This window comes from Amblyraja radiata, chromosome 12 (assembly GCF_010909765.2).
Source record: "Amblyraja radiata isolate CabotCenter1 chromosome 12, sAmbRad1.1.pri, whole genome shotgun sequence".
Lineage (NCBI taxonomy): Eukaryota > Metazoa > Chordata > Chondrichthyes > Rajiformes > Rajidae > Amblyraja > Amblyraja radiata.
This window is the reverse complement of record NC_045967.1, coordinates 12,083,366-12,103,586: the sequence shown is the minus strand read 5'-3', so window position 1 is coordinate 12,103,586 and position 20,221 is coordinate 12,083,366. Positions and strand designations below refer to the sequence as shown.

Sequence of the window (20,221 nt, the reverse complement as noted above, 5' to 3'; positions counted from 1 at the left end):
CCCCCCTCCCACCGGAAGGGGCATGGCCTTCATGGCGTGATTGACAGGAGAGAGATACTCAACATTTTTTAAACACTAATAATATTTTTATTTTTCATTGATGGGAAGAATCTTCTGCACCTGATGAGCGGAGGGGGACCGAGTAAGATGGCCAAAATCACAGCCGTAAGTGGTATCGTTTTATCTAATATCAATATACAGTGCAAACTGGAAGTTGACAAGTTTAGACTTTTAATCATTTGCCATTTCAAACCAACCACCAGCAACCATTTGCTGTGCCTTATTTCAAACCAACCACCAGCAACCATTTGCTGTGCTTTATTTCAAACCAACCACCACCAACCATTTGCTGTGCTTAATTTCAAACCAACCACATTTTTTTTCAAACCACATTGAGGGCACTCAAGGTCAGTAAAACCACACTCACAGTTTAGTATACATGTGTTCAGTGTTATTCACAGCTCAGACTGAGAGATGTGACCCTCTCGCTCCCCCATCTTGCAGAGACTGACTGAGGCACTCAACACTTCTGGGTTTTATAGTTCCTCTGGAAGGGATGAGGCCTTCAGGAGAATCTCAAAAAATGTTAAACACTAATAACTCTTTTATCTTTCATTGATGGGAAAAATCCTCTTGCCCTGCACAGCGGAGGGGGACTCTGAGTAAGATAGCCAAAAATCACAGTAAGTGGCAGTGTTTTGCTGCAGGGGGAGAAAATAGCTGTCAAGGCTCCCATTTCTGATCTCTTACCCATGCCGGGAAATAGATCAATGGGCTTTGGTTAATGATGGGTCTGGTCTCATGTCATGTGGTGAAAAGATGAACCAAAACCCATCAAACCACTCAAATGCTGGGAGTTCCCATTGTATCAGTGGATATCATTGCCAGGAAATCTCAATAATCAGAAGAGAGGAGAAGCATACCTTTTTAGTCGAAGAGCCGATTGGTGTAGAAGTGGAATATACCATCGAAGAGGATGCCGAAGCCATCTTTAACCCAGGGTTTTGATGCTCAAAAGAGCGTACTGCAATAGAAACAGACTAGCTAGTCACAGCAACAGTTGCAAAGATGCAAATCTAACTCAAAGATCAAAGCAGCCTTGTACGTGTCAATGCATCACGTTGTCCAGAATGGATTTTATAAAGTCAGTCATATAATGTGGAAACAGACCATTCGGCCCAATTTGCCCACGCAAACTAACATGCCTCATCTACCCCCGATCAGTCTGAAGAAGGGTTTCGGCCCGAAACGTTGCCTATTTCCTTCGCTCCATAGATGCTGCTGCACCCGCTGAGTTTCTCCAGCTTTTTTGTGTACCTGCCTCATCTACACTCGTCCCAACTACCTGATTTTGGCCCAGATCCCTCTAAACACCCTATCCGTGTTTCTCGATTACATGAAATGATTTTCATAGTCCATAAATGTAACTATGTCCATATGCAACCCAAGCATATGAAAGTAATCCCTTATCTGTCAATTTTCATCCACGATTCTCTATTTCCGTGCCTCGTAATTGATATTTACTGCAAAATGTTGTATAACTTGCACCTTGAAAACGTAAGCGTGAGAATAGGGAAAGAGGAGGTTTTAATAGCATGGATTTACCAGGCAGTATGAGGCTGGACACCCGGCACCACAGATTTCTAAGAAAACAGCCCACGATTAAAGTGCCCTGGTAGGATTTCCCTTATTTTATCGCTGCTTTCAACCCAAGATGTCAGGCAGACCTAGTAGCCAATAAGCCAAAAACGAAAGGAATCATGGGAATTGTCAAAGGTCAATTGTGATAAAGAAAAAGCAAATGAAGCACTGGCTGTATAAATTGTTAACTATTCTACCAATGAATTAATCAAGAATTCTGTCAACTCAATAGTTTCCTTTCTTGTTCAGCTGTTCACACACTACTTACACAGTCCCAGTTCTAGTTCAGTTCATTAATCTGCAAAAGTTAAAGAATTTATTCTTTTCATTTAATCCTTAATGTGTTTGCTACTGGAATAAGAAAATATTACTTGTGTTTAAAACCTTTTCTTACCTTTAATCATAATTTATGAGTAAAAATATATGTAATCTGAGGCCAGGTAGTGGGAGAGCGGGGTGAAACAGCGAGGGAGAGGGGGCAGATGCGAGTGGGAGACAGGAGGAGAGACTGAACCGGCAGAGAGACATTCTCGGCAGCCGAGTTGCTGTGTCTGTACGGACCAGCGTTTCATCCGTAGTCAGGATCGAACCCGGGTCTCCGGCGCTGCAAGCGCTGTTGAAATGCTACTGGACCGTCCCCTCCCGCGTGTCCTATCCCTGTTGGGGGGCAGCCGGAGATGTCCGGGGTGACCATGGACTGACGGGACACCGGCCCGGAGCAGTGGTGGACCCAGGCTTACAGCCAGAGTGGAGAAGAAGCACTAACTCCTGCTCAACTCTTCTCCAACTCCCAAGGAACCAGGCCCCGTCAGCTGCACCTCTCGCCTTATCCAGTGGCTGTTGGTTAAGCCCCTCGGTGCCGGCGAAAGCCAAACACCAGTCATCAACGGGGGTACACACAAAATGCCGCAGTAACTCAGCGGGACAGGCAGCATCTTTGGAGTACAGGAATAGGTGATGTTTTGTGTCGAGACACGTCTCCAGAGATGTTCCCTGACCCCCTGAGTTACTGCAGCATTGTGTGTGCTTTTGCCAGCACCGAGGGGACTCCACTCAAAAGTTTTGCAAAAGTTTTCATACCCCTTGAACTTTTCCACATTTTGTCACATTACAACCACAAACGTAAATGTATTTTATTGGGATTTTATGTGATAGACCAACACAAAGTGGTGCATAATTGTGAAGTGGAAGGAAAATGATACATGGTTTTCAAACTTCTTTACAAATAAAAAACTGAAAAGTGTGGCGTGCAAAAGTATTCAGCCCCCCTGAGTCAATACTTTGTAGAACCACCTTTCGCTGCAATTACAGCTGCAAGTCTTTTGGGGTATGCTCTACCAGCTTTGCACATCTAGAGACTGAAATTTTTGCCCATTCTTCTTTGCAAAATAGCTCAAGCTCAGTCAGATTGGATGGAGAGCGTCTGTGAACAGCAATTTTCAAGTCTTGCCAGAGATTCTCAATTGGATTTAGGTCTGGACTTTGACTGGGCTATTCTAACACATGAATATGCTTTGATCTAAACCATTCCATTGTAGCTCTGGCTGTATGTTTAGGGTCGTTGTCCTGCTGGAAGGTGAACCTCCGCCCCAGTCTCAAGTCTTTTGCAGACTCTAACAGGTTTTCTTCCAAGATTGCCCTGTATTTGGCTCCATCCATCTTCCCATCAACTCTGACCAGCTTCCCTGTCCCTGCTGAAGAAAAGCATCCCCACAGCATGATGCTGCCACGACCATGTTTCACAGTGGGGATGGTGTGTTCAGCGTGATGTGCAGTGTTAGTTTTCCGCCACACATAGCGTTTTGCATTTAGGCCAAAAACTTCAATTTTGGTCTCATCTGACCAGAGCACCTTCCTCCACATGCTTGCTGTGTCCCCCACATGGTTTGTGGCAAACTGCAAACGGGACTTCTTATGGCTTTTTTTCAACAATGGCTTTCTTCTTGCCACTCTTCCATAAAGGCCCGATTTGTGGAGTGCACGGCTAATAGTTGTCCTGTGGACAGATTTTCCCACCTGAGCTGTGGATCTCTGCAGCTCTTCCAGAGTTGGCTGCTTCTCTGATCAATGCTCTCCTTGCCCGGCCTGTCTGTTTAGGTGGACGGCCATGTCTTGGTAGGTTTGCAGTTGTGCCATACTCTTTCCATTTTCGGATGATGGATTGAACAGTGCTCCATGAGATGTTCAAAGCTTGGGATATTTTTTTAATAACCTAACCCTGCTTTAAACTTCTCCACAACTTTATCCCTGACCTGTCTGGTATGTTCCTTGGGCTTCATGATGCTGTTTGTTCACTAATGTTCTCTAACAAACCTCTGAGGCCTTCACAGAACAGCTGTATTTATACTGAGATTAGATTACACACAAGTGGACTCTATTTACTAATTAGGTACGTGTGCTGGACTGGAGGGCGGCAGCTTCGACCACCCCCGGGCCGCGGTGTTTGAACCGGCCCGTTTGCGGGGTTCGGTGAGCCGCGGGACTGTTGTGCCATCGCCCGGTGGGGAATCGCCTCAGCGCAGAGGGAGAAGAGGAGGGAAGAGACAGTAACCCTAAGATTTTTGCCTCCACCACAGTGAGGAGGTGCTTGGAGGATACACTGTGGTGGTGTTAATTTGTGTTTATTGTTGTTTATTATTGTATGATTGTATGTATGACTGCAGGCACGAAATTTCGTTCAGACCGTAAGGTCTGAATGACAATAAAGGTATTCAATTCAATTCAATTCAATTTATGAAGACAATTGGTTGCACTGGATTTTATTTAGGGGTATCAGAGTAAAGGGGGCTGAATACTTTTGCACGCCACACTTTTCAGTTTTTTATTTGTAAAAAGATTTGAAAACCATGTTTCATTTTCCTTCCACTTCACAATTATGCGCCACTTTGTGTTGGTCTATCACTTAAAATTCCAATAAAATACATTTACGTTTGTGGCTGTAACGTGACAAAATGTGGAAAAGTTCAAGGGGTATGAATACGTTTGCCAGCCACTGTATCTGCCTCCTGGGGTTATGCAGGAGAGGGGTGCATTGTTCGCCACTATATAATAACCCTGTATAACCCGGGAGGGCAGCCTGAATGAGAATGGAACCCTTACACACAGGCTCAGGGGAACCGTGATTCATTAGATTGTCACTGCTGAGATTTCTGCATGGACCAGTGGAGAAGGGAGAAATAGTGTCGCTAACTCTCGTAGCAATTCAACAGCGCTTGCAGCGCCGGAGGCCGAGTTTGATCCTGACTACGGATGACATGCAGGTCTGTATGCACGCAACCACTCAGCTGCTGAGAATTTTTTTCTCAAGTGACCTATGAACTGGGCATGCGCAGTCGGAATACCCAACAGGAAGTGAAAAGCAAAGAATATTTTTCACTTTTAAAAATCACTTTATAGGGAACCAAAAAAATATACTGAAGCATTATCATGGCCTCACGCTAGAACCAAAACATCATTAACTTAAATAAAATAAATATTTGTATTATATTTAAGAATGTATGGAGATACATGTAAGCAGTTATAAAATAAAGAGAGACACAAATTGCTGGAGTAAATCGGCAGGACAGGCTGCATCTCTGGAGAGAAGGAATGGGTGACGTTACTCCAGCATTTTGTGCCCCCGTTCCTTCTCTCCAGAGATGCCACCTGTCCCACTGAGTTACTCCAGCATTATGTGTCTATCTTCGGTTTAAACCAGCATCTGCAGTTCCTTCCTACACATTTTGTCTATTCCATTGCAAATTCTTCTCAAGGTATGTCTACTTTGAAGAAGTTCTCCTCCTCCGACGAGAGTTCTGCAACATCCTCTCTCGCTGCTCTATATCTCTCTCTACATCATTGTCTATATCTCTTGTTTCCATTTCCCCTGACTAGTATGAAGGGTCTCGACCCAAAACGTCACCCATTCCTTCTCTCCAGAGATGCTGCCTGGCCTGTTGAGTTACTCCATCCAGCAATGTGTGTCTACCTTCGGTTTAAACCAGCATCTGCAGTTCTTTCCTGCACAGTTATAAGATGAAACAGACTGTACAGAGGTAAATTTACCACATAATTAAAAATTAAATCATGTACCTCATTCAAATGAGGCGTCATATTCTCAATGGCCTTAACTGCAATGGTGTAAAATGTTGAGGTTTACAACAAATTACTTTGCAGACACATACACGGGCGGCACGGTTGTGCAATGGTTAGAGTAGCTGCCTTATAGCGCCAGAGCCTCAGGTTTGAATCTGACCATGGATGCTGTCTGTACGTTCTCCCCGTGACCGCGTGGAGTTTCCCCGGGTGCTACGGTTTCCTCCCACACTCGAAAGATAAACAGGTTTATAGATTAATTGGCTTAGGTAAAATTGTAAATTGTCCCTAGTGTGTAGGATTGCAGTAGTGTATGGGGATCACTGGTCCATGTGGATCACTGGTCCACGTGGACTCAGTGGGCCGAAGGGCTTGTTTCCGTGCTGTTTCTCTAAACTAAACTGAAAGATAAAAGTCCAGACTTTTCACAACTGATTTTTGGCAGATGCCACATATTGGTGTTGTTTTTAGGCAGGAGTGCCAGTAAGCACTAACAGTGTTATTTGACATTACAACTGTACGTTCCTGCCCACTGGTATGTGACAGTATTAGAGGCCAGGCATCACCACACTATAAAATAAATTATTTTGACAGGACCTGTGCATGTGATAATGATGGAGCACTGGGTGCATACTACAATTCAGTCTATACATTCCTGGAGAACAAAGGAAGAATCCATGACCTTAAAGCATAAACTGGATACAGAAATCAGTGTCCCCTTATGGAATAACTACATTTAAATATAATTTCCATACATAGAACAAGTGGAGGTATACGGTATCATATCTCATCTACAGGTCAAATACAAGACAGTATAGTGAACTCAGAAGCATGCTCTTTTCAGCGAGAACATAATCATAAATGCTGTCCTTTAGATAGTGGCAAAGTTCTGAAAGATAAAACATATCTGATGGCTGCAATATTTATGCAATCCTTGCTTTAAATATAGAATCATCGAGCTACCAAAAATTACACAAAGGTTGACAGAGAAACAAACATTTTGCAAACCCCACATGCTTGCGGAATATTTGAATTAATATCATTGACTTTTGCAGTCCAGATTCTTACATTTCTACATTCCTCTTTTCTCATAATAGGATATTAAAATGAAATATGAAGAAACAAAGCTCTTCACAAATGCTGCCTGACCTACTGAATATTTCCGCTCTATTTGAGAGCCCACACTATTCATTTCTGTTTGTGCCACAAAATAATTTTCACTATTCACACGTTCAAGGACAAGAATCCTCCAAGGACTCACTGTTAGGATTCATTCAAGCAGGATCAGACTTTTCAATTACTCATCCTCCCCATTATAGAGCTTGAACTGCCACATTGGGTCGAAAATAAATTGTCCTGTGCTTCCCTGCAGCACAGTTATCGGCCAAGATCTTTTCAAACAATTTCTCCATTCGTCATATAATCACAATAGGCTGTGGGCCGAGGAGCTTTTTCGTTCAGGTTCGTGACCCAACTCACGGAATTACCTAAATTTTTAACATATTGTGTAAAAAGATTATAAAAATCATACCTGAAACTCGTCAAGACCAAAACCTGCACATTTTTAAGAAATATGAGGAAAAACCTCAATTTTTCTGAGTAGTAATTGCCCAATCAATGCACGTTTGACATTGAGGTCAGACACAAATTGACCAATCCCGCGCTTTGTTTTATGGTCGCTAGGCAGCAAGGACCCTGGGATCATGGCTCCCTCCTCATTACATCAAAACAATAATAAGGTTTCCAAGGAATAAAGGTAATGCTCACCTTGCTGATGATTTTGTTTGTCAATTGATTTATCTTTATAAAGTTATGATGTGAACTGTTAAATAAAAATGATAAATAACAAATGTAGAGCCAGGGTTAGGATTAGGGTCAGTCAGTCGGTCGGTCAAGCTGGCAGTCTGTCAGTCGGGCTTGTTGGTAGGCCGATGGATGCTGTGGAGGATCAGTCGGGCTGTCGGCCGCTGGTGGGTGGTGAGAGTTAGGCCGGGCCTCCGGTGGATGGTGAGAGCGGTCAGTCGGGCCGGGCCTCTGGTGGGTGGGGAGAGCGGTCGGTCGGGCCGGGCCTCTGGTGGGTGGTGAGCGTAGGGCCGGGCCTCCGGTGGGTGGTGAGAGCGGTCGGTCGGGCCGGGCCTCTGGTGGGTGGTGAGCGTAGGGCCGGGCCTCCGGTGGGTGGTGAGAGCGGTCGGTCGGGCCGGGCCTCTGGTGGGTGGTGGGCGTAGGGCCGGGCCTCCGGTGGGTGGTGAGAGCGGTCAGTCGGGCCGGGCCTCTGGTGGGTGGTGGGTGGTGAGCGTAGGGCCGGGCCTCCAGTGGGTGGTGAGAGCGGTCGGTCGGGCCGGTCCTCTGGTGGGTGCTGCGAGTGGTCGGTCGGTGTTGCAGCAAGCGAGCGGGCGGTCCGATGGAGCCGGCGCTATGGGGGCGCTGAAGGCGGCCCGGGCGGCGTACAGGGCAGTGCTGCTCCCCACCATCATCACCACCAGAAGGGCATGCTGACCGAGGTGGATGCCCTGCGGGGCCACACGTACGGAGCCCGCAGCCGGTCCCAAAGCGGCTCCAGCTCCAGCCGTGGGCAGCTCTGGAAGGGGGGCGAGTTAGGGTTAGGCATTTTCCTGTCAGTGGAAGATGCCTTAGCCTTCCCCCAGCCTGGCACTGCCCCAATCCCACTATGGCCCTGACCCCCACTCTGCAGACTGGCAGTCAGTGGGGTTCAGTAAACGGTGGAACCCACAAGAACTGCCCTCACCCATTAATTAGGCTGGTTCAGGAGCCGGACCTCTGCGGCAGTCTCATTCAAAAAACAACTCACAATTATATTCATTATATTATTTTTATATAATAATTATACATAATTATATATGATTAGTCATAGTCACGTCATATGGCCATATTATCTAAATGGTGGCCGATTAGGAAAAGGGGAGATACAACGAGACCTGGGTGTCATGGTATACCAGTCATTGAAAGTAGGCATGCAGGTGCAGCAGGCAGTGAAAAAAGCGAATGGTATGTTAGCATTCATAGCAAAAGGATTTGAGTATAGGAGCAGGGAGGTTCTACTGCAGTTGTAGGGTATTGGTGAGACCACACCTGGAGTATTGTGTACAGTTTTGGTCTCCAAATCTGAGGAAAGAAATTCTTGCCTTAGAGGGAGTACAGAGAAGGTTCACCAGACTGATTCCTGGGATGTCAGGACTTTCATATGAAGAAAGACTGGATAGACTCGGCTTGTACTCGCTAGAATTTAGAAGATTGAGGGGGGAATCTTATAGAAACTTACAAAATTCTTAGGGGGTTGGACAGGCTAGATGCAGGAAGATTGTTCCCGATGTTGGGGAAGTTCAGGACAAGGGGTCACAGTTTAAGGATAAAGGGGAAATCCTTCAGGACCGAGATGAGAAAAACATTTTTCACACAGAGAGTGGTGAGTCTCTGGAACTCTCTGCCACTGAAGGTAGTTGAGGCGGCCCGAAACGTTGCCCATTTCCTTCGCTCCATAGATGCTGCTGCACCCGCTGAGTTTCTCCAGCATTTTTGTGTACCTCCCCATGGTGTAATATGGGCATTGGACACTAGATGCCGCTTACTTTTTCGATCTCATTGTCTAATTAGTTTAATTAATTCATGTGCAACTTTTGGCACTGACGAGTTATGACTTACTTCTCAATTATTATATTTTATCTAATCTGTGCAAAATTGCATGTAGTTCCGAGACATGGGTCATGAAAGTTGATTTCTATACACATTTTTGATGCTCGGCCCACCGCCTACAAATGATCAAAGATAACACCTGGCAATAATCAAGAACATCTCTAGTCTTCTAGAAATGGACAGAACAGCTGGGGAAATAGCAGTGGAATGACCTCTCTTTGCCAAGGTTCTAAATGGAGCCAAGGCAGACACAAAATGCTGGAGTTAAGCCCATGTCCAACTTGGGCGACCTCCACCGCGACCTCTGGTGAGTTTGCCCGCGACCCATAGTCGCCACGAGGTCGTAGGAGGTCTTCGTCACTTTCCTTCATGGTCGAGAGTGGTCTCCGCGTAGTCGAGGCTTCAGTTAGGTCGCGGCGTACGTTTCAAGATGTTAAAAATTGACCACGACTAAAAATAGGTCGCCGTGGGAAAAATCGTCGAAGCCGGTCATAGTTGGTCGTGATGCTAGTCGTAGGTAGTCGAAGGTAATAGCTCCGGGGTGAAAAAAAAAGTTAATTTAAACAGCAGAACGTCACCTCTTTCACTCCAAGGCATGTTCATTCATAGCTGGAGAGTTTTTTGGAGAGGAGACTTCTGTTTTAGAGATGGCACCAAAAAGGCAGCAGCACATGGGGAGGGCACAACCCTAAAAAAATCCTGCCATGTAAGTGTGCCCACCCAGGAGGAGGAGTGGCAGGAGGTGATGCCACAGGAGGTGATAGTGCAGGAGGAGGTAGCCCTGCATGAGAGACCCCTGGAGGAGGAGGCCAGGGTTGTAGTATATGTCCCCACCACCACCCCATCCTTCACTGTCTCATTTGAAGGCAGCAAAGCAGCCCTTTCTCCTGTGTCTGACACAGCATCAGAGGCAGATGCCCCATTGGTGGTGAGGGAGGGCTGGAGGAAGGTTATGCCCTACACCTTCACCAGGCAGCAGGAGGGGGACCTTGAGGAATGGTTCCAGCAGAATGCCATCCTGTATGATAAGGAAAATGAGGTTGTACAGGGGCAGGGACAAGAATGGCATGCTTGCCATCCACTGCCCCACATGTGTGCTTAAAGTTCCATCTTTTGTCAATGTCCAGCGCCACTCTCTTCCAGTCATCTGGTGTACTGGGACAGTCCATCACATCATCTCCATTCACCCATTGAGATCTCTTCTTGTGCTTCCTCTTCACCCTTGCTCTTCCCCTTCTGCCTTTCTTAAAAGACTGCTGAAGCAAAAGGGCTACTGCAAACAGCAGTAGTTGTATTTTTACTAACATCCTCCAAACTAGTTCCTTCCTTACTTGCATGGTTCAGAATGATTTAAAAAAAGACCTGGGAGGCATTTTTTAGTGAGAAAAAATCCAGACATGACAACATTTTATCAGGTGATCATTTGAGCTGTAAACACTCGTCACTGGTCGTTGTTGGTTTTCGGTGTGGTCCTCTGAGGTGGAAGGGGTTCATGCTCATTCACGGACCAATTTGCCAGAGACCATCCTCGAGTAAAACGTACATGGTCGAAGCCAGTCTTCAACATAGTCGAAGGAGGTCTTCTTCATAGTCGAGGGAGGTCTTCAACATAGTCGTAGGAGGTTGTACACATAGTCGAGGAAGGTCGTAGGTCACCCCGACCTTGATTTTTTTTTTAGTCACTTAAGGTCGCCAGAGGTTGCAGTGGAGGTCGCCCAAGTGGGACTTGGGCATAACTCAGCAGGTCAGGCAGCATCTTTGGAGAAAATGGGCAGGTGAGGTTTTGGGTTAGAACCTTTCTTCAGATTGCATGAGAGGGAAGGGAACTGGAGGTAGAAAAAGGCCAGAACATTTGGTTCTTATTGGCTAATTGGGTCTTCTCGGTAAGATCCATTGCAAGACTAAGCCAATCTTAAAATGTCAAAACAGAGGAATTCAGAAAGCTTTTTACTGGATTCAATAATTTCACAAAATAATATGAGGTCATACAAGAAGTCCAGGTATGACATGAACAAGGCCTTCCGGAAAGCAAAGAGATACTATCAGCCTAAACTGGAGGACCAGAAGAACATTCAGCAGCTGCAGCAGGGCTAGCAGCCTATCATTTCTCAAATATGAAACCAAATAGTAGCTCAAGAGGCAGCAATGCATCACTCCCCGACAAGCTCAATGCTTTCTATGCTCGTTTCAAAAGGGAGAACATTGATGTATCTTCTCTGACCCACATCGCCGCTGACGACACTTGAATCTTGAATAAAAAAATATTAATCACCATTTCAGCAACTATGATCTACATTTTTGCATTAATGGCCCTATAAAACTGCAGAAGATTTTGTTGTTCCATTGCCGGTACATACGACAATTAAACACTCTCAACCTGACTGAAAGATATGAAAGAAAACAGATTGAAGTGTGCTTGATTGCAACAATTGAATGTGAATTGCATAATTAAGATTCCAATCAACATGAATGCTCTTTGAGCTGAATATTGTGGTTTTCTAGTTATCACCATTAGATCTTTTAATCACTCAAACATGCAGGTTCATACCAATAACTACTGTGACTGTAATGATGTTGTCCAAATGGTGACAGCTCAGGCTCAGTAGGATTTGATGAAAAATTATTTAACAAGATTTTTCTTTGCTCCGTTAGACCAGAATTGCTGTGTAAACAGAAAGTCACGCTGTTTCTAATATGATGAGGCGATCTTCTCAATGTAATTGTATCTTCAATGTATTTTCTCATTGTAACAGAAGATACATGTCGGGGGTGGTCACGGTGGCGCAGCAGTAGAAGTGCTGCCTTACAGCAAATGCAGCGCCATCGACCCGGGTACGATCCTGACTACAGGTGCTGTCTGTACGGAGTTTGTTCGTTCTCCCTGTGACCTGCGTGGGTTTTCTCCGAGATCTTCGGTTTCCTCCCACACTCCAAAGATGTACAGGTTTGTAGGTTAATTGGCTTGGGTAAATGTAAAAATTGTCCCTAGTAGGTGTAGGATAGTGTTAATGTGTAGGGATCACTGGTCGGCGCAGACGCGGTGGGCCGAAGGGCCTGTTTCCGCGCAGTATCGCTAAACTAAGCTAAACTATAACTAAACATAATAATCAGCTGGTACTTCAAGTTCCATATACTATCCAATTCCAACTAGGGAAGATTTCACACCAATCTTAATGAAATGCTACATATTCCATAACATAACAGGAAATAATGACATTTTAACAAATGTAGGTTCTACAGCTTTAACGTAAAAGTTTATATCTTCACCCAAATGTTCTTCAATTCCTACATCTCTATGCTGTTTATCTTTTACAATTATTTTAAATATTTCCAATAGTAAAAGCATTCTGAACAGGGATTCCATTTCTGAAATTTATCAAAAAGTGAAATTGAATAAAGTTTTTATAATATTTTCAATTAAATATATGGACAGTGCCCTCCATAATGTTTGGGACAAAGACCCATCATTTGTTTACTTCTGTACTCCACAATTTGAGATGTGGAGTACCCCCCCCCCATCCATGTAATTGAATTGTCATGTAATTGAATGTAGTTATGTTTCGCATTTTGTTGCATATCTTTGCATGCAATGACTGTGATTGTTAAGCTCACCAGTGCTCTCTTCTTAATGATGTTCCAAACAGTTGATTTGGTAAGCCTAAGGTTTGGCTGATGTCTCTAACAGTTTTATTCTTGTTTCTCACTCATAATGGCTTCATTGACTTTCATTGGCACAACTTTGGTCCACATATTGATAAACAGCAATAAAAGTTTTCAAAGGTGATGAAAAGACTGGAGGAAAGATTTGGTGCTGAGAGCTCTCTTATACCTGCAATAAGGAGGCATTTAAGCACACCTGATCTATTACAAACACCTGTGAAGCCATGTGTCCCAAACATTATGGTGCCCTGAAATGGGGGGATTATGTATAAACACAGCTGTAATTTCTACATGGTGAAACCAAAATGTATAACAACACCCTTTAATAAAATCTGTCAATGTGCACTTTAACCACATGTGATTTTTTTTATTACATATCTAAAATTGCAGAGTACAGAAGCAAATAAATAAATGATGGGTCTTTGTCCCAAACATTATGGAGGGCACAGTATACTTAAACGGCTCCAAGACCTGTACAAGTATGGAACACAAGTTGTCAATGTTTGATATTAATTTTAAACAGATTCGGACACAGTTGGCACTGTTCTGAGGTATGCATTAAGACACCTGGAATGTACTAAAAGATAGACAAAATACTGGAATAACTCAGCGGGACAAGCAGCATCTCTGAAGAGAAGGAATGGGTGATGTTTCACGTTGAGACCCTTCTTCTGACCTGATCCTTCTTTAGTACTAAAAATGCCTTTTTTTGACAGTACTTTAATTATCAAGATCGATGGTGATTTGTTTTCTAATGCATGCCAACAGGTCGTTTACAGATCCAAAATTTATCAACTTGACAATTTCAACTGACCGGGTGCCAACAGCCTTGTAAGGGAGAGTACTGCTGCCCTTTATGTGAAAAGGTGATTTCTAATTTCACTTTTAAATGGCTTCCCAATGAAAGACAAAAAAAAAACTGAACCGCTGAACGTCTGAAATAAAACCATACCATAAATATACCGTCTGGCAGCATCTTTGGAGAGCAAACCTGTTTTGTCTGCAAAGTCAGCAACATGAAACTTCAATGATTTTCCTCTTTTTCTTTATCTTTTTTCACCATAATATGTTTAATTTTTTAACAAGATCACACCATAATCTTCAAAATTATGGACACTGAAATACAAATAGAGTTTATTAAAACTCTAAAACAGTTGAACAATACTGGTGAATCTGCACTGTTTATCCACATAAGCTGAAATCAGTACTCAAAACAGTACTTCAGAAAGAGACTGATAAAGATACCATGCAACAGAAGCACCACTTCCGCAATTTTTCTATTTTAATTCTGAGTTAGAGGCCATCAACCACAGGGGAAGCTGCCCATTACTAATGTAATTCAGCTCGCAGTAAAATGAATGAAAAAGGGTGAAAGGCTTATAATGGCAAATGTTCGATATAAAGAGAACATAACAGCGCCAACTTGAAAGGTTAAATAAAACCTGTAGCGTTTTAAAAACATTGGCATCCTATGAAACACTCAATATTTAGCTGTTTTGCAATCGAATCCAACCCATTTCATTTTAACTGATTCTGCTTAGCACTTGAACATAATCCACTTTGGTTCAAATATAAACCAAGAATAATGCAACCTGTAAGATACATCTAAATACAGAACAAAGGAGCCTACCCTTTTGTTTAAAGGTCTATCTGCCAGTCAGCCCACAGTTGAGTCACTTGTTTATTTTTAACCTTGTCAAAGTCCTGTTGCATTTGTTAATAAAGTCAGATAACACAAATCCTCTGTAGCGTCACCCTATCATTCAGATCACACATAACCTAAATGTATTGCACATGAAGAAAAGTCAGTACTCTACAGCTACAAAGCAAAATCCAGAGCTGAATGAACTGAGAAATAAGCTGGGCTTCAAAATTCCCTGAAATATCAGAAGTTTGCCCAGATATTGTAATATTGCTAAGAAGAACAGTTTTCAAATTTTTAACCAGACCTCTTTTTACAGCACACAACCAAATCAGATCGCAGTTGTGCCTTATCATTCAAAGTCGTTATCAACCAAGGACTTGCATTGATAAACTTAATTCAATTATATTATTGGAAACTATTCGAACAACTAACCCATGACTAACCCAGTCTGAAGAAGGGTCTCGACCCGAAACGGCACCCATTCCTTTTCTCTAGAGATGCTGCCTGTCCCGCTGAGTTTCTCCAGTATTTTGTGTCTACCCATGATTGTTGATGTTTTAGTTTGAAACGTCTTTTGAACTTTAATGGTTTTAAAGTACCCTTTCTAAACAGATCTCTACATCTCTACAAATAACATACAGGAGGTCTTGGTTTGTAATCAGACAACTGATGAATCGGTACTTTACAAAAACACCCACAGCTATATTGGGCGGCTCATACAAGATTGACATGACAGAAGTATGCTCGTTTTTAACCACTAGAACTTTGCTGCAGTTAACACAATTACAGTTCTATTTCTATCTTCAGATACAGATAAGGCTGATTAATGTCCCTGAAGAGAAGCAAACATGCAGAAAGCACACTGGACCCCCCTCCCCCCTCTCTCCAAACACTGGTCATGACAATCATAGGGATGATAATGCACCCATCTTCCCCAAACCTCTGCTGACAGATTGGATAACCGCAATGGCCACCTCTCAAAGGCCAACCCATTCCTCCACACCGCTCCCATGACCCTCCACCACTGCCACTAGATTTGCTGCGAATGCATGCAGGCAGCTGTAGGTTGTGCCACAATGATGGGCCCCACAGGCTTCTAGCTCAAAGGGGCCCTGATGCTTTCCAATGGAACAGTCTTGAACTTCAGGTCAGAAACCAGCGTCAAACATTCCATAAGCCAGCATTGGATTGCAACCCACATTTGGATGCAGAGAGAGAGAGCAGGACTCTGAGGCAGAGATACACATGTACCTGCTCAGGTTTGTCCAACTAATCTGGATCTGCAACAGAATGAGGATACCGACAATTTGCTTTGTGCAGTAAATGCAGTTTTTGTGGTGTGGGACCGAGCTGCAGCCCACAGTCATTGACATGACAGAAGACAGAAGCAAGAATTTCATTGTCCTATACAGGGACACATGACAATAATCTCACTTGAACTTGAACAGTCACCATGGACAGACTTTCTGAGGCTATTGGACAATCATGCAACTGCATTTTCACATTATTCATGGAGTTCTGATTCAGATTAGTTTATTGTCATAGACACTATGGTGCAATTAAATCTCACAAGAAACTCAGGGAGTAATACAAAGAGTAATGATAAATACAATATGATATTTAAATGCAGGAAAAGTGAGAAAATTGCCATACCAGACCATGATTGGACCAGTTACGAAAATTTCTACAGTACAGCTGTAAAAGTTTGTTTGGGCTTTCCGTGATATGACAAACCTTCTAAGAAAGTAGAGGTGCCAATGTACCTTCTTTGTGATTACATTTATGTACAGGACCAAAGAAAGACCAAAAATGTTAATGCCTAGGTGTTTGAAGTTACTAACTCTTCACCATTAACCCATCAATGAAAACGTAAGAGTAAGATCATGGAGCAGCAGCACCTCCAGGAAGCATCCCTCAGTTACCCTACATAAGAGTTAACTGTAATCGCTAACCCTATGCAAAATTTAAACTGGAATATAAACTGCCCTGTGTTAAGTACAGCCTTTCAGATGAGAATAACAATCTCCTATCTATCCTCGCAGATGGTATAATTGTAAACACCAGCTGAAAGGATAAATGGGCTTCAGTTTCTTTATCTCGATGACAGCTCTGCCTTTCTTTTGTGAACTTCAAAGTTTCAGAAATCAAAATGAAAATTCACACTGTAATGGGACTTAAGATGATAGGCACAGCGGTAGAGTTGCTGCTTGACAGCGCCAGAGACACAAGTGCAAACCATACTATGTGTGCTTGTTTGTACAGACTTTATATAGCGATGTTACAAAACTTACCTTCAGCGGCGCTGCGGTTCTGCCACTGGCCGTGTGCACAACTTTGGCGCCTTTGAGGGGGGGTGGGCGGGATTAAAATGACGTTTTCTCCTGCTTATAGTAGCAATATTACAAAATTTTGAGATTTTAAAAATCAAGTCTGTAATTTATCCCATCAGATAAAGCATAAACATAAGTTTAATTTTACACCTAATTCACTTTCATATCTCAAGTATTTAAAAAGTTATGGCCATTTTCATACTGGGAAATGAGCATCTTGTTCCCTATTGATTTTCTATGGACATAACAAAAAAGCTGTGATCGTGAACAGTCAAAAGCCCATAACTTTCTTAAAAATTAAGAGAACTGAATGAAATTTTCAGTTATCATAGATTGAAGCATTCTGAAACAAATATAAAATAATCTTACTTGGATGACCTGAAATTAAAGCATATAATTAGTTAGTTACCTAATTGTAGCTAATTTCAGACTTCAATTACTAGATCTAAACATCTATCCATTTCTTAATAAATGATTAACATTTTTAAATAGCCTAAATGTCCAAATAATATTCACAAATAATTCACAATAAAACATGATTTTTAAATCTCATTTACATTAATTTATAGGCCAAATGGAAGGAATTTAGTGTTTAATTGCTGTAAATAAATGCCCATTTAAATCAGCTTTCCAGTGGGTCCCTGTGGAACGCGCTGGTTTAGAACGTTCACATTGCGGTAGATTTGTGCCCCCAAATGCCGAGAACAATACTGCGCGATATAATGGGCCCAAATTGAGCTACTCGCAATATTAAATTTAGTATAAAGGGATCTTTAGAAGCCCTTTTTAATGTAAAAATATACAACCTAACTTCTGCTATTTGCTTTATGTGACCCTGCGGTTGCTGGCGGTCGCGGGTTTAGAGATTGATTTTTAAACTACTATAACTATTATTCAAGGCCTTTAAACCTAATAATAGCTTTTGCGACGGGGTCTTCCAGCGATTTTTCGTTAATAATTAACTAGGCTGAACATTTTCGATTGGAACAGCTTAGAGAAAATCGCGTTTTAAACCCGCCCCCTCTAAACGGCGCCAAAATCGCGCACACCCTCAGCAGCAGATCTTCAACGACGCTTCAGGTAGGCTTTGCAACATACCTACTTATAGGAGGCGGCTTTCCTCCGGCTGCTAGCTGCTGAAGAACAATCGATCGGACTTCCGTTCCCGATTTTTTAATTTAATTTAATCGCGAGACAATTTAATAATTACATTAAAATAAAAGGCGACTTCTAACACCCTCAACGCCTACAACATGACGGATCGCATGAATGGGCCAAAACAAAATGTAAGTCGTTTATTTTACATATAAACTTGTTTCTTGCGATGGCTTTAATCAAATTTAACGATGCGAAAATGTGATTTAGGCCCCATACGAACCGGCAGTGTTTTTCCTGGCGATATGGGGTTCAAATTCAACACAAATGCAACATTCCAATCGATCACGTTCCAGAAAAACCCACTCACAAGATGATTTAAATGCTCTTTTTTTTGGACAATCATGTCATAAGAGCATCTAAATTGTCTATATTTTGTGTTATTGTCTACCCATGGTCAATATTTTTATACTAATATGTTCCCATGTATTGTGCAAAAAAATCATAATTTAAATTATATTGAATGGATGTTTCTAGATTAATTAATGGGAATTAAACATTAAATTCCTTCTATCTGGCATATAAATTCATGACAGAGATTTAAAAATCATGTTATATTGTGAATTCTTGTGTGAATGGGATTAGTTTGTTATTTGGATACTTAGGCTATTAGGCTATTTAAAAAAAATATCCTTTTCTTAACAAATGGAATCTACAGGACATTCTTAATGGGGAAAGTAGTAGGCAGAAAGGCATGTCATGTGTGGTTTGAAGAGCAAAAACTTGTAGTTTACAATGCCAAAATTGAAAAGTTGAGGAAAAACAAGGTGTACAGAGTTGCTTATTGGTTACAATCTGAGGAGTATGATGATGCTACTGATTATGATATGCCAATGCACCAGCTAGCAACCGATCTTCTCCATAAAGACTTGGTCTATTGCTAGAAATTGTAATTTATTTACCTATCTGTTGCAGATTTACAGCATATAATACAATAATATTAAAGTTCTGATCTTGAGAATATCACATTTTTGAATTTTCAAGGCAGTCTGGCTGTTTATTACTATTTCCGTCACAACGGTCAATTTTGTAATTAACTACAATTAGATAATTAACTAATTTTACTTCGGAGTCACGTGAGTGACTTCGTGAAGAACCCCGCCTACGGCGCATGCGTGTCATATCGCATACACGCATTGAACGTGTCGGACCTGGGGAGGACGTCCCCTTGAACGGGAGAGTTAAAAAGCCGGTCGACGGCAGGTAAGTGATTCTGCATTTTCACCGTTTTTTAGGAATGGATAGAGGACGCAGAAAGGCTGTGAAGAAGCTGCAGGATGTCGGCGGTAAAGGTGCCGGGGACCCGCAGCAGCAGCCGACGGCACAGGCAGTTTGCGTTGAGCCAGCTGTGCCAGATTCAAACCCCGCGCCGGGAAAAACTAATTCTAGACCGGGCGGGAAGGCGAAACGCAAAACGAACCGCTGGGAAAGTGAGCCCGAAAAATCGCCGGTAAATACTTACTTGTATAGCAGTGATGATGACCAGCTGCAGGGCATAGAGCAGCCGGCAGCGATCGCATCTGCAGAGCTCGGAAAACAGTACGAGTGGCTGCAGCATGTGGGGCCGTCATCTATCTGTTTGGAGGAGTACCGGGACGGCGAAAAACGGCGTTTGCAGCGGCCGGGAGCAACCAGAGCCGGTAGGCATGGCGACGAGTTGCGATTTAAACCGCGTGCGACTAGTGCCCGAGGGCACGAAAGTCGGCAGGAGCGGTGGGCTAAAAAGAAACACCCGCGAGCGACTAGTGCGGGAGAGCACGAAAGTCGGCTGGAGCGGTTGTGGGAGGAACATCTCCATAGTGTCAGGCTCCAGAAAATGGATAAAAGCCGCACACATACAGGTGTAAGTCCCTCAGAGCATGGCCAGAAAAGGCTGCTGGACATATCATCCTCATCTGAAGAGGGTGTTCAAGGGCTGCCTGACTCGGACTCTGAACAAGAGTCAGAGCCACGTTCCCATATGGAGGATGAGGGAACACAGTTGCTGGACATGGTGCACACATATTTCCAGCAAGAAGAAACTGGAAAAGACCTAGAGGCCAGGATGGCGGCCAGCATTGATTAT

General features: G+C 43.1%; 1 protein-coding gene across 1 annotated transcript in view; it reads right to left on the bottom strand.

Moving 5' to 3' along the window:
* The window catches only part of mtm1 (myotubularin 1), a 119,969-nt gene that overhangs the window by 83,173 nt on the left and 16,575 nt on the right, over positions 1-20,221 (bottom strand). Inside the window, exon 2 of the mRNA XM_033030246.1 lies at positions 924-1,024. Coding sequence (XP_032886137.1) covers positions 924-989 — 66 coding nt within the window. The 5' untranslated portion in view covers positions 990-1,024. The remainder of the gene's footprint in view (positions 1-923; positions 1,025-20,221) is intronic.